Source organism: Lissotriton helveticus, chromosome 6 (assembly GCF_964261635.1).
Source record: "Lissotriton helveticus chromosome 6, aLisHel1.1, whole genome shotgun sequence".
Lineage (NCBI taxonomy): Eukaryota > Metazoa > Chordata > Amphibia > Caudata > Salamandridae > Lissotriton > Lissotriton helveticus.
The window spans coordinates 1840783713-1840796614 of NC_136067.1; the positions used below are offsets into that span (position 1 = coordinate 1840783713).

General features: G+C 47.1%; 1 protein-coding gene across 1 annotated transcript in view; it reads left to right on the forward strand.

Moving 5' to 3' along the window:
* FLVCR1 (FLVCR choline and heme transporter 1) overlaps nucleotides 1-12902 on the forward strand; it is a 168412-nt gene that overhangs the window by 84001 nt on the left and 71509 nt on the right. The window contains exon 4 of the mRNA XM_078649757.1: nucleotides 7767-7904. Coding sequence (XP_078505883.1) covers nucleotides 7767-7904 — 138 coding nt within the window. The remainder of the gene's footprint in view (nucleotides 1-7766; nucleotides 7905-12902) is intronic.

Here is a 12902-nt window from a genome sequence, read left to right on the forward strand (position 1 = left end):
TGTAGGAATAAAAAGTGTGGAAGGGGGTTGGCGGTGCCTCACGGAAGTAACACCATGGGAGTGATCAGGAAGCTACTCGCCTGCATCCTCAGGTTCTCATCATCTGCGACCACCAACCTGTATCAAAACTGTGATAGAGTGAAGAAAAAGAAAGAACAGTGGACAAGGTGCTAGGTGTGAAGTCAAGTGCTGCCTGTGCACCAGACAGTTTGTCTCAATGTGCGGCAGAGTGAACCCAAAAATTGGGACAGCGGGGTCCAGACTGTAACACCGCCATCCCAGTTAAAAACGAGCTAGATCACACTGGCTGTTTAATTTTATTCAATGCTGTGTGTCTGCTCATTTAAAAGCTGACATGTTTCATTGCCAGGGGAAAACTCACAGCAATTTCTTCAGGGCGTGGGTCAATCACTACACCCTGCACCAGTACTTGTCTATTTTATATGTATTCCGGGATATTGCCCCACATGGGCATACCTATACCCTTCTGCACATGTGAGTGTGTGCGAGTTCACTTTCTCACTGGCTCTCACAGTCACTGCCAACGTCAATCGTGACCACATCGGTGTCCGGCGTTCACCCACTGTGTGATCAGGTCTTTTGAACTTAAAAATGGCACCCGATGCAGCATTTTGAACAATAAGTAGGTGATCAGTGTGGAACTTGGGACGATTAGTAAGGAAGACACATATAAAGGTAATTGCCATAATCCAGGCATAAAATAATGAAGGATTCCCTCCCTGACCATACCATTTTCTTGACATGGTCAGAGAGGGTAAAGGCAAACTTCATCAGCATTACAAGCAAGGAGAAAAAGTGGCACCTGTATGATTTATCTCCTGAGAGAAACACAGTTTGTGGTGAAAATGCTACGGGTTTTTGTGAAAACAGAAGGGTCAGTAGTGGGAAATATCCCCTCACCCATGGAGGATGTGGGGGTCCTAGATGGGCAAATCTTGCTCCCATTCCACTCCCAAAATTAATACAAACCCTGTCTTTGTTGCAGGATTCACAGCTCCCTCTGTCATCAAATGTACAGGGTCATTGATTTATCAGACTGACAAATCTTGGGAAAAAAAGAAAATCCACAGTGTACGTGTTCTTGGCCAGAGGCTGCGCTTCGAGAGAGCTGTGGACAGCTGTACTGGGCAGAGTATGGCTGCTCTGGTTTGGATGGGCAGAGGGCCAACACTGCTTGGCCACAACTGTGCATTAATGATCTGCTATAAAGGTGGCTTCTGACACATTACTGTTTCTGTTATATTCTATGTGCAGCTTTTTCTGGGTGGGACAGCAGCTGTGTATGGTATATCATAATAAATAGTCTCTGAAAAAACTTTGCTAAAGCTAAGTAATTGTTTTCTTTGCTCTTCTAAAACGAATAGTTGTTTTAAAAAAACTCCTAAGTCCCACGGTTCAAGCGGTGTTATTGTTGCAACCAAAACTAAACTGAAATTTCCAGTTGCGATAAGCTGCGCAGACCTTAACTCAACCCCACCCACCAGGGGGTGCTCATCGCCTCACACGTGACATAACCGACACATTACATCACCATGCCCTATAAACTCGAGGTGAAGTGCCATCGTCTGTCCCACCTAAATCTACTGCATACGACCATGCATACCAGGCATTTAGCTCTGAATCGCACTGTTTTTTTAATAGGTTATTTATTATTTATTTATTTAAAGCTCTGCTCTAAACATATTGCTTCTAGTACTTGGCAATAGGTCACAAAGAAGGAAGCTTGCAAACAGCTGCAGTCCATACAGGTAACAGCAGTGGGGCCGGGTGGTGGGGATTCCGACGGACGATGCAGAGGGAAAATTAAATAAATAATTACATTTTCCTCAGCAGTCGGAAAAGGTCCCACTGCCCACCACTATTACCTGCACGGACCGCAGCTGCTTGCAAACCTTCTGGGACTGGAAATCCAATAGCAATATTGTACATTTAACAAGCCTATCTCACCTTCAACTAAACTAGATTTGAGGACATAAGGTTTAGATCTGCTGACCACGGTGAGCGCTTGGACTGGAATGATGTCATGTTTCTCAAAGATAGACAGGTGTGGACACGAAGGCCCCTAAACATTAAGTAAAGCAGCTCCAGTTTCTTTTTGACTTGTATCAGCATCCACAACATTTATCTCCGGAAGCTAGATACTAATTGAATTATCCATATTATAGCTTTATAGCCCAGCACATTGGCCTGTATAAGCCATTAAAGGTCCGCTCCAGCATTAAAGCTCCTAGCCGAGGCTCATTGCCTTCAGTGGATTTCTCAACATTCCAGTGTTCTAATCCACAGTAATATATTGGTGGCATTTTGTACAACTCGGATGTGATTGCTTTGCCAGTGTTCACAGAGTTGACATAATCCAGTTTATATAATACAGGGCTTCCTACCACAAATTCTTGACATCAAGTAGAAACAAATGGTGCAGACATTTACGTTCTTGATATACTTATATTAATTTGGTCTGTACTTGGGTTTACCCTTGTGCACTCCCTATTGAAAGCCAGCAAACTACCATGTGAAGCAACGAAACATTATTTCCAACAACATCCATCCCTCCCTCCACTTACGACGGAAAACTGCAGTTTTGTTCCTGAAATATCCGAGGTCTAAACAATCTCTTGGCCAACACCGAGGTGATGGAGGAAATCAGTAAGAAAGACATAGGTTGTCTCGGCAACTGGCCGCGACAACATGGCAGGACGTCTATGAATTCTTTACAGCAGCCGAACCCTCTGTTAAAGGGTGCCATTCCTATGGAGGAATCTCCATTTTGATACACAAATTTCTGGAGCTCCAGGCGAAAGAACTTATAAGTGGCCTGGGGGCATACATTTTTCAATGGAACAAATCAATCTCTGCATGTCTGAGTGGAGTGACGCACAGCTCTCAATTAGGTGTGTGAAATTCCTCTGGGAAGCTCTTAAGTTATTGAACTTGACCCCAGGCACCTAATGTGGCAGCCTGTCTGTCTCCACCCACATAAGTCCTAGAACAGCCTCCATTAAGTCCTTTTTCTGGTAACTGAAATGACCCTGAGCACCTTACCACTGTTGGGCGCCCTCCACTCCTGGCTGCGTATTCAGAGGGGGAGGTGGAGCGCCAGAATAATCACAGACAATGCATGCGGAAGGACGCTTCGCGCTCCAGCTGCCATGTGTGGGCCTTTTGTCCTGCTTCCACTCACCTTTGTCTTCCGGGTCATGCTGCAGTACATTATTCTAGCTTCTATATAAATTAATAATAATAATAATCCATATTTGTAAAGTGCGAACACATCACCCCTTAAGGTTTCAAAGCGCTGGGGGCCGTCGGGGAGACTAAGTGAGTCACATTATGCTGAGCCGAACTGCCATCAGGGCCGGGAATCGAACCGTGAGCCCCGTGTTCCGAAGTCAGCCGCTGCGCCACACCTCTCCATCTGTAAGAATTCTCTATATTGTGGTGCCTTCCAAATACAGATGTCCTCTTGTTTTTGTTTCCGTATATTGTGTACAATTGAGAATTGACAGAATGCAAAGCCCACGTTTACTTTTCGCCTGAGCGATGTGGAAAACATCAGATAACCCTTGCAGACCTGGCTCATATGATAGGGAACCTACAAAAAGAGGAGCAATCCCCTACACTTAGGGTAGATACTTTTTATCAGAGTACTGTTCCTAATACTGCTAAAGGGGCTACTACTGAGGCAACAGAAAACCTGCTCTCTATGGACTCCGCTTCTGGGGGGGGTAAGTCCTCCAGTTATCCAATTCACCACTCCTCCGGTTATCCCCTAACCCCCTCCTGAACGATTTACAGGGATTCCACAAAATTTGCCTCCTTTATTAATCAGTGCCAGTTGCATTTCATTTGGAAGGCTGTAGATTTTCCTACAAAATAGGCCGAAGTACCATTCATGTTATCCTATTTAGGTGGCACTGCTGCCACATGGTCAATAAATTTGGTAGAAAGTAACGACCCAATGCTGTATGAATATACAGCCTTCAAGGATGAGTTGCGAAGACTATTCGATAGACATTCTTTTAAGCAGTCTGTTGATACACAGCTACTGAAACCCAGACAGGTTACTAAAGATTTAATGACATACACATCTAGTTTTAATAGACCAGTGGCAGACGCAGAGTGGCCTGAGGCCAAACGCAGTGCCCTCTTTTTCAGAGGGAGTTAAAGGATATGTTATCTCAAGTGGTAGATCCTCTAGAGTCATAGTCATGTGGTGCTCTGATTGACCTAGTAGTCAAATTAGATCACCGTTAAGTCAAAGACTCAGGGAAAGAGGATGCACAGACAACAGACTTTTGATGTTCAAAGAGAAACAGGCAGATGTTGAGAAACCCATTGAAGAACCAGAGCCTATGCAGATAGACAGCATAAGTAGTCATCTAAATGAAGAAGAGCGGCAGTGACAAAAAGTTATGTCTATACTTTGGGAAGCAAGGAATTTTTTTCAGTGATCGTCCTGTGAAACCCGAGCGATGAAATGAGTTGGGAAACGACTAAGCCTGAAACCTGTGGGGACAAGGAATATGGGTAGTTCTGGGTTAATGGTCTCACAAATCGCAACACAGGAGAGTCCCTTGCTTACTCAACACCACCTTTTTGTGGCTTCTCGTGTCATGTTGGGTGAATGGTCAACGGATGTCCAGATTATGATACTCAGGAGCTACAGGGAATTTCATGGACATCCACTGGGCCAAACTAATGAACATTCCTTTCTTGACTAAAACCTATGCAGATTAAATGAAAACCATTCACGGCAGTGATTTAAAATTTGGTTCTATAACACATGCCACTGGAGACCTGATCCTCGCCAAACATGACCCTCACCTAGAAGCTGTGAGTTTTGATACAATACAATCACCTCAATTTCAAGCCATTTTGGATATTCCATGGTTGGTTAAACACAGCCCTAATATTGATCGGAGTAGTCACTCTCTGTCTTTTCATTCTGTTTTTTGTACCACCCATTGTATTTGGAGAAAAGTCAACCAGAAACGAGTAGCAGTAATCACAACCTGTGGTGCCTGTATTGCCCTCTTGTTATCAGGCTTTAGCGGAAACGTTTGATTAAAAAGGCATCTTTTCTTCCGCCTCAAAGACCATATGATTGTGGCGTTAATTTGAACACTGGAGCACAAATTCCTTGCAGTAGAATTTATGCATTGTCAGAGAAAGAAAGTATTTACTTGAGGGAATACCTGGATGAAATTTTGAGAATTGGGTTTAGCAGACCTTCTTGCTCCCCTGCTTCCCCTCCTTTTTTTATCCCTCCACCGCTTCCACTTCTCTTTTTTATCCCTGAATGAGACTGGCATTTAAGGTGTTGCATAGAATATAGATCACTCAACGGTATTACCACAAAAAAAACAGATACCCAATACCCATAAGCCAATAATTTCTCGCCCTGTCTAAGACGCAAAGATCTTCACTAAGCTTGTCTTCGAGGAGCATATTATTTGTGAGGATACAAGAAGGCGATGAATGGAAGCCCATTTTCTGCACAAAGTTTGAGCTTTAGGAATATCTGGTTATGCCCTTTGGCCTTTGTAATGCCCCTGCGGCTTTCCAATTTTTTTTTATTAACGAACCATTGAGAGAACTGTTGGGTGTATGCGCTATTGCTTAAATTGATGATATCTTGATCTATCCCTCATCTGTGGTGGAGCATATAAAACATCTCAGGTCTGTCCTAGAGAAACTGAGAGACAATAATTTGTATTCAAAGCTAGAGAAATGTGAGTTGCACACATCAAAGGCCTCCTATTATCCTCCTGAGGGGTGAGCATGGAGCCACAGAAAGTATCAGCCATAACCCGTTGGCAGTCACCTAAATCGGTAAAGGAAGTTAAAAGTGTTTTAGGTTTTGCTAAGTTCTACAGACGATTTATTGACAACTTTTCAGCCTTGGCATCTCTAATCACTAAGCTACTACGTAAGGGGTTTTCCTTTCAGTGGACCATGAGGCAGAACAAGCATTTCAAAATTTAAAGCAAGCATTCACCCGGGCTCCCATATTAAGACACCCAGATCCTTCACGACCCTTCATGGTTGAAGCTGATGCCTCTCAAGTGGCAACTGGGGGAATTGTGTCCCTAAGAGACAGAGAATCAGGGGTTTTAGACCCTCTTGCTTTTTATTCCTTTAAGTTAAGTCCCAGGGAGAAAAACTATTCAGGGAACACACTTTGACATGGTTGGGTGGTCGTGGTGGTGTGGGGAAGTTGGGTTCTTACATCTCGTTTTTCGCATCGCTCCTGCGTAAAAAAACAGGTGAGAATTGACATCCATCGGGCTTTGAGATGCCGATGAGATAGCATTATGCACTTTAATCGCCATCACAGCCTTGACTAGTGGTGACCAGGCAAGGTAGGCCTTCTGCGAGCACATAAGAACATTTTGATTCTGATGGGTATCTTCCTGGCCACCTAAGCATAGGGAACTTGCTTATCACTAGTCACTTATCGGTTTTAGGCTGGCCAGGATTAGCACATGCAAGATTCATAAGGTCCTTTGATCGGCATCCCTTAGGCCTTCGTAGCCTCATGAAATCACTAGTGCATTCCATTAACTGGTCAATACATTGCGTTCCAGGGTGATCGGAACCAGTGCGAGACAGGTTGGGCAGGTCTTCTGAAATTGTAAATTGTACTTCTCGAACTCGGATAGAGTCAACATGGCCTTATGACATTGTACCATATATTTTAGCATTTGGCTCATTCTTTTCCCGTCTAGGTTGGTGGGCAACAGCTATATACCCTCAAGCCTTTTCCCCCGGCTCTTGGATTAGTGCGCAGCATGCAGTGTTAAGGAAACCACTGCACAGAATAGGGTTTTATTTTACTGAAAGTCTATTTCTTGTCTTATGATTTTACTTTTGATTTGAAAAGATGCAATGCTCAAGCCTTCTATCATGTCTCATGGGATTGTTAGACATATGTATTGATTGACTGTGAATTTACTGACTTTATTTTATGCAGCTACCAACTGGGGCAATATTGATTTTTTTCTTGTTAATCTATTTTTATTGTCCCTGTAAAATTGTTAAGGTTTTAGTTAAGTATAAACAATCGAATCTGCTTACTTACTTGTGTACTCCACAATATTGTTTGGGTGGTATGCTTGTTTGTGCAGGGCAGCACTGGCATTTCTCCTTGTAGCACTGTTTAACATTGAGATGCAGAAGTAAGGTGCACTGATAAAAGAAAGAGGCATTTGTAATGTGTCTCACTTCACTGCTGGAATGGATTGTTCCAGATGAAAACCTGCTTTCCAAAAAGTGCAAACACTTTCACTGGTTTCACTGTATGTTCTTGTATATGATTGTAACATAGAACATACCTGTAAAATGAGTGTCATAGTGGTAAATCACAATCTTCCCACACAGGCTCACCAGGGAAAGAGAGCAGACATACACTGCTGCAGTGAGAGCACATAGGTGCTACTCAAGAGCAAGCATTGTGATAGGCCATAGAGTCTTTGTCGATAATGCCTGGCTGGGGAGTGTCTGATGCATCTGTCAATGGGTGCAGAGAGGAGTACATAAAAGGCTTCGATTGAATCTGTGCCCTCGCAGGCCAAGCAATTATGGCAGGGCCTTCACCACTCAAAGCTGACATACCCTACTGCGACGGGGACCATAGCAGCATAAGGTACATGGTAAAGGTGGCGTGGAGGCCACTGAACAGTGGTGATTGTTAGCCTGTCTGAAAACTCTTGTTTTATTGTTTCTTTTTGTCTTTTTGTTTGCAGTGTTCAAGGAAAAGCCTGAAGTCCCTCCGAGCCAGGCTCAAGCGGTCCTACAGGATGCGCCTGAAGATTACTCTTACAAGCAGTCAATGAAAAACCTGTTCAAAAGTGTTCCATTTTTGCTTCTGCTCATCAGTTATGGTGAGTGTTCTTCAGTAGTCCCTGCTCACGTTAACACCCCACTGAGAGTGTTCCTTCTTGAGTACAGCTGTGCTTTCTATGGCCTCAGCTGACTTTCACTAACAAGGACGGCTACAATTACATTTCTTTATTTGTACTTTTATCCTGTCATTTTTCAGTCACGTTAGAGTGCATGGAGAGTACACAGAAGTGAACAGGGGGCAGCTAGGTAGAGTGGGCTGCGAGGAGAGTGCAGAATGCAAGTTATGTCATGGTGATGCTTGAAAAGAGCACAGTACAAAATAAGGAGGCATCTATAGGGATGTTCTTAAGGTTTTGAGTCCATGTTGCAAATCAGATCCAGGGATATCTGGGGCAATAGTGAGGGAGTGGGCACTATTCCTTCACCATGGCGTTCCGTTCTTGCGAAAAATAGTATTCCTTTCACCTTGTAAGCTACACACAATCTTTGCTATTCTTACTATGTACTAAGCGCTCACGCTTTGCCCTTATTGCCAAGAAGATGATCGTATTCTGCCGAAGCTGCTGTTCATGTTAAGCTCAATCACTTAGGGCAGAGAAGGCTATGCCCAATGAGGCTGTGACTTTTTGGGGAGTGTTAGGGCCTTATCTGAGGATTTCAGCAACCAGACTCGGCCCTTTCACCCCAGGCGTCCTGATGAAGGAGTTGGAAGGAGCAAGCTGACAAACATAGGTGTCTAGACCCAGAAAGCATCCTTGCCGGCAGTATGTGTGGAAACATGCCTTGTGCGGACAACATTTTCCCAGTGTTTTTAACACCTTGGCTGCTTTGAACGTTCCACGCCAGTGCGGAAGGTTCGAAAAACGGGTGGGGCTGCGTCGGCCGTTGGCCGTTCGCAGCACCTGCCAGGTAGTGCTCCCGTCGACCAACGGCCGACGGGAGCACAGAACGGGATAAAATATACCAATAACAGAAAAATATTATGGAAAAATGTATGCTACAGGATCCTGCTTCATGTTTGCAGGAATATTATAATTCAGCCGCATGCACAGAGCCATCCATATGGGGACTTGAACATGTGTTACCATGCTTTTGGAGACTAAAGGGCACATTTATCAAGGAATCACACAACACAGCAAGCCACCTTGCTGCGCTATGCAATAGGGAAAGGACAGGAATGCACCATATTTAACATTTAGCAAAGACTGCTGCTTAACGCCAACGCAGCCCCCCCTGCACCATGGTGCAAAGGAGCCTGTGTTGTAGGCAGAATTGTTTTTGTGCAGGACGGGCCACCTTTCTAAATATAAACAATCCTCTGAGGCCTTTTCCTCTTTCTCTGTGTGCTGCAGAATACAGCACACATAGAGGAAAACACAAGGAGAAGTAAAGATATTTCGCCTTGTTACACCTCTGGAGGCGAGGCATTTCGATGCATTCCCTGGTCTACCAATAATGGTAAATCTGGGAATGCACCAAAATTCATGGGTGTATGTGTGAGAACACCCATGCACCACCCATGAAACCACTACCTGGGGCAGCGGAACACAACGCAATGAATTGAGCTGTATCACGTTACTCTAGAGTTATCAAGCATCTACTAAGTTACATTTGTCAAGCCACACAAGACCTTCTTACGTGGCCCTGCGTGGCTTGACAAATCTAACTTAGTAGTTGCATCACCCTTGCGCCCCATTGCGTGATTCAAGGGTGACGCATCTCTTTGATAAATATGCCCCTTACTCCATAATTTCATTTGTGAATTAATGCATTCATGGGCACATAGCTACATTTCTATTTTAAAGCACTGAATGCAAATTACCCGATTGTCTATTCATATATGAATTGTTGCTCATTGCCTAGCATTACACCTACTGAGGATTTTGCTAATAATGCATTTTTCACTAGAAAAGTGCCCTACTTCATGTTCCCAGTAAGGCACTTTGTTGGAAATGGGATCCCTGGCTGGCCAGGGCTTTCGCCAAAGTCAGTCAGAGACCACCACTCCCAAGTCAGGGCAAGGGAGTTACACGCCAAGATAACCCCTACTCACCCTCTAGGTAACGTGGCGCGAGCAGCAAGGCTAAACTTGGAGGCGATGTAAGTTAAGTATTTGCGCACGCACCCCAGCAACAACAACCAAAGGCCCACCACAAAGGAAACTCCACACAAGGTTATATAAAAATAGCCTTTGTATTACACCAAAACACATTAGATAAAACACACTTTACAATGTGCCAGAGGCACGGGCAGAATTTACAAGGGATTATTTACAAGACAGGGCCACCTGGACCACTGTCAGGAATCAGCACTTTTAGAAGTAACAATACAATACTTGTAGGCCTAGAACTTAGAACATAGCCTATCAGACAGTACCTTCCGTCCTGGTTGCACGGGATAATGCGAGTGACCTCCTTAGTAAGCTTGAGCGGGCGACCCAGCGAAGCGGCGCGGCTCAGGGGAGAGCGGCGCTGCTCGGGGCTTGGACGGGCTGCCGGCACGGTACAAGCGTTTCTCTGGGGCGACCAATGTGTGCGGCTCAGAAGAGGAGGGGGAGGCAGGATGCGGGCGACCCAGCGAAGCGGCGCGGCTCAGAGGAGAGCGGCGCCGCTCGAGGCTTGGACGGGCTGCCGGCACGAGCTGCCGAGGGGAACGAGCGAGGCACACTTCAGCGAGGCCCCAGGGGCCCAGGGAGATCAGACAAGTTCCATCAATTTGGCAGGGAAGGCACCATAGAGTCCACTGGTCCTGGGACTCTGGTCAGGGGGCAAGCTTAGTATCAAGCCCTTGGGATCACTTATAACAGAAGATCACTGTAACACAAAATAGGACATAAAGCACAAAACCAGTACCCACTGGTAACTGGTAAGTCCCCCCTACGCAATCCTAACCACCCTAGGAACAGGTCACGCAGGGAACCAGGACCTTACTAGCACCACCTGCACTAGCAAGAACAACCACCTCAGTATCACAATACAAGTAGGGGCATAGACCTGGGGACAAAACACATGATGCAGAACCTACATTCAGCGGTGTAAGGAACACATGACGCATCAACACACGTTCAGCGGTGTAAGGAACAGGGCACATAATGTATCAACAACACATTCAGAGGTGCAGAACACAGGGTGCGCAAAACATACTACACATTGTACATTTCCTAACACCCAAAAGCAATAGGACATAGATCATAACAGCATCTAAACCTTTAGCGTATAACTCACAAAGTCCAGGTTGCGCCACTGCGCCAAGACCTAAACGTAGCAGCTGCCCACTACTTGCTGGGCAGCTGAGGGACAGAACAGGGGGCCTAAACGCTGCAGCTGGCACTAATTGCTGCGCAGCTGGGGAAAGGCCAGGGATGAAGGAGTGCGCCTCACTCCTAAAGTCCAGAACATGTCCCTAGGGAGGAAGAAAGACCTACACGGTGCAGCTGCCCACTACTTGCTGGGCAGCTGGGAATCATTTAAATGGGGCATGGGCTCTCAGTAGCCCTGAAACAACATGTGCCACACCTGGGAGCCATCTGGCTCTGGAAATAATGGTGTGCATGGGAGCGCTCTGGCTCCTTAGAAATAACTGTCCCCATCGTTGGAGCCCTCTAGGCTCTGAAAATCAGCATGTGGCCCCTTAGTACCTCGGGGCTCCACAAATACAATAATGCCCCCTGGGAGCCTCGTGGGCTCAATCATCTCCCAAAGCCATCGTTGGAGCCCCTCACGGCTCTGCTAACATGCCCGGGGACTTGGAAACAATGTCCGCTGGGGGAGCGACCCACTGCCTTCTGGGGCCACTCTACCCCTTCAGGAATGCCCTCGTGAGCCTCCCAGGGCTCCAGCCCGTGACACCCTGCCACACGGAGCCTCCCCTAGCCCTTCTCACTTACCGGGCTACTCTGGCGGGGGCTCCTGGCGGGTTTCGCGCTGCTCCTCTTCTCGGGCTGCGGGGCTCTCCTCGGCCACGGAGCCCCGCCTGCCGCTTCCCTCCTTGCTTTCCGGAGCGGCCCCGGGGCTCTCCCTCACTCCTGGGAGCCCCGGGCCACAGGGATTCGGCCTGCATTCTTCCTCCATTTTTCCCGGTGGCAGCGCTGGCCAATCACAGCGCGGCGGCGGGCGGGACTTCCTCCGGGAAACCGGAAGTCCCGCCCCGCATCAGGCACCGTCGTGCCTGACTTCCTGTTTTGCGGCGCTCGGGCCGCGGCGGTGAAAACTGGGGGCATAAACGAGGGGTGGGCACCCTCTTGATTTAAATAATTAAACAAAGCGGCAACCCTACCGGGTGGGCTCCGGTGACTTTAAATCGGTCATCCAGCAGCGCAGATGCGAGGTGGGCTCTCTTGATGGCGGGCAGGTCCCTGGCGAGGTGGGCACTCGCAAAAGGACTTCAAAAGTCGGCAAATTAAGCGGACACATGCCGGGTTGACACCGGCTGAGGTCCAAAAAGCGCTCCCAAGCGCTAGGCAAATGAATACAGCGCTCCCAAGCGCTACAGGGGAAATCAAGCACTTCCAGGCGCTTGAGGCAAAGAACAAGCGCTCCCAGGCGCTAGGGCAACAGCAAGTCCTTCAGGGGTCCATCAGCAAGCCAAGGGCTGGGCAGGGCTCAGGGAGGCAAGCCATCCCTGAGCCCAAGCAGCAGCACGCCCCTGGCAGATTCAAGCAGCAAACAAGAGCCTTTTCATGGGGTCACAGCCCCTCTTTTATACACCTTTTCCCTTTGTCTTTAGGTGCAGGGTGGGGGCAGAACCAGTCGCAGCTGGTTCTGGAGCACTCTTGATGGCCCAACCACCCATTCTATTCACTGGCAGGGCTTGGGTCATCAGTCACACCACAGGGGGGCGGAGCCAGCATTGTGTGGGGAAAACCCAGCCCATCCAGGACACAGGTACACTCCTCCCACACATCAATCACGCTAATCTCCCACTCACCACCGGGGCAGACCCACACAGACTTCCTGGAGCCTGGCATCCCAGCCAGCTCCAGCCAATCACACGCCAGCACCCTCACAGCACACGTACAGCCATGTCTAGAAATGGCG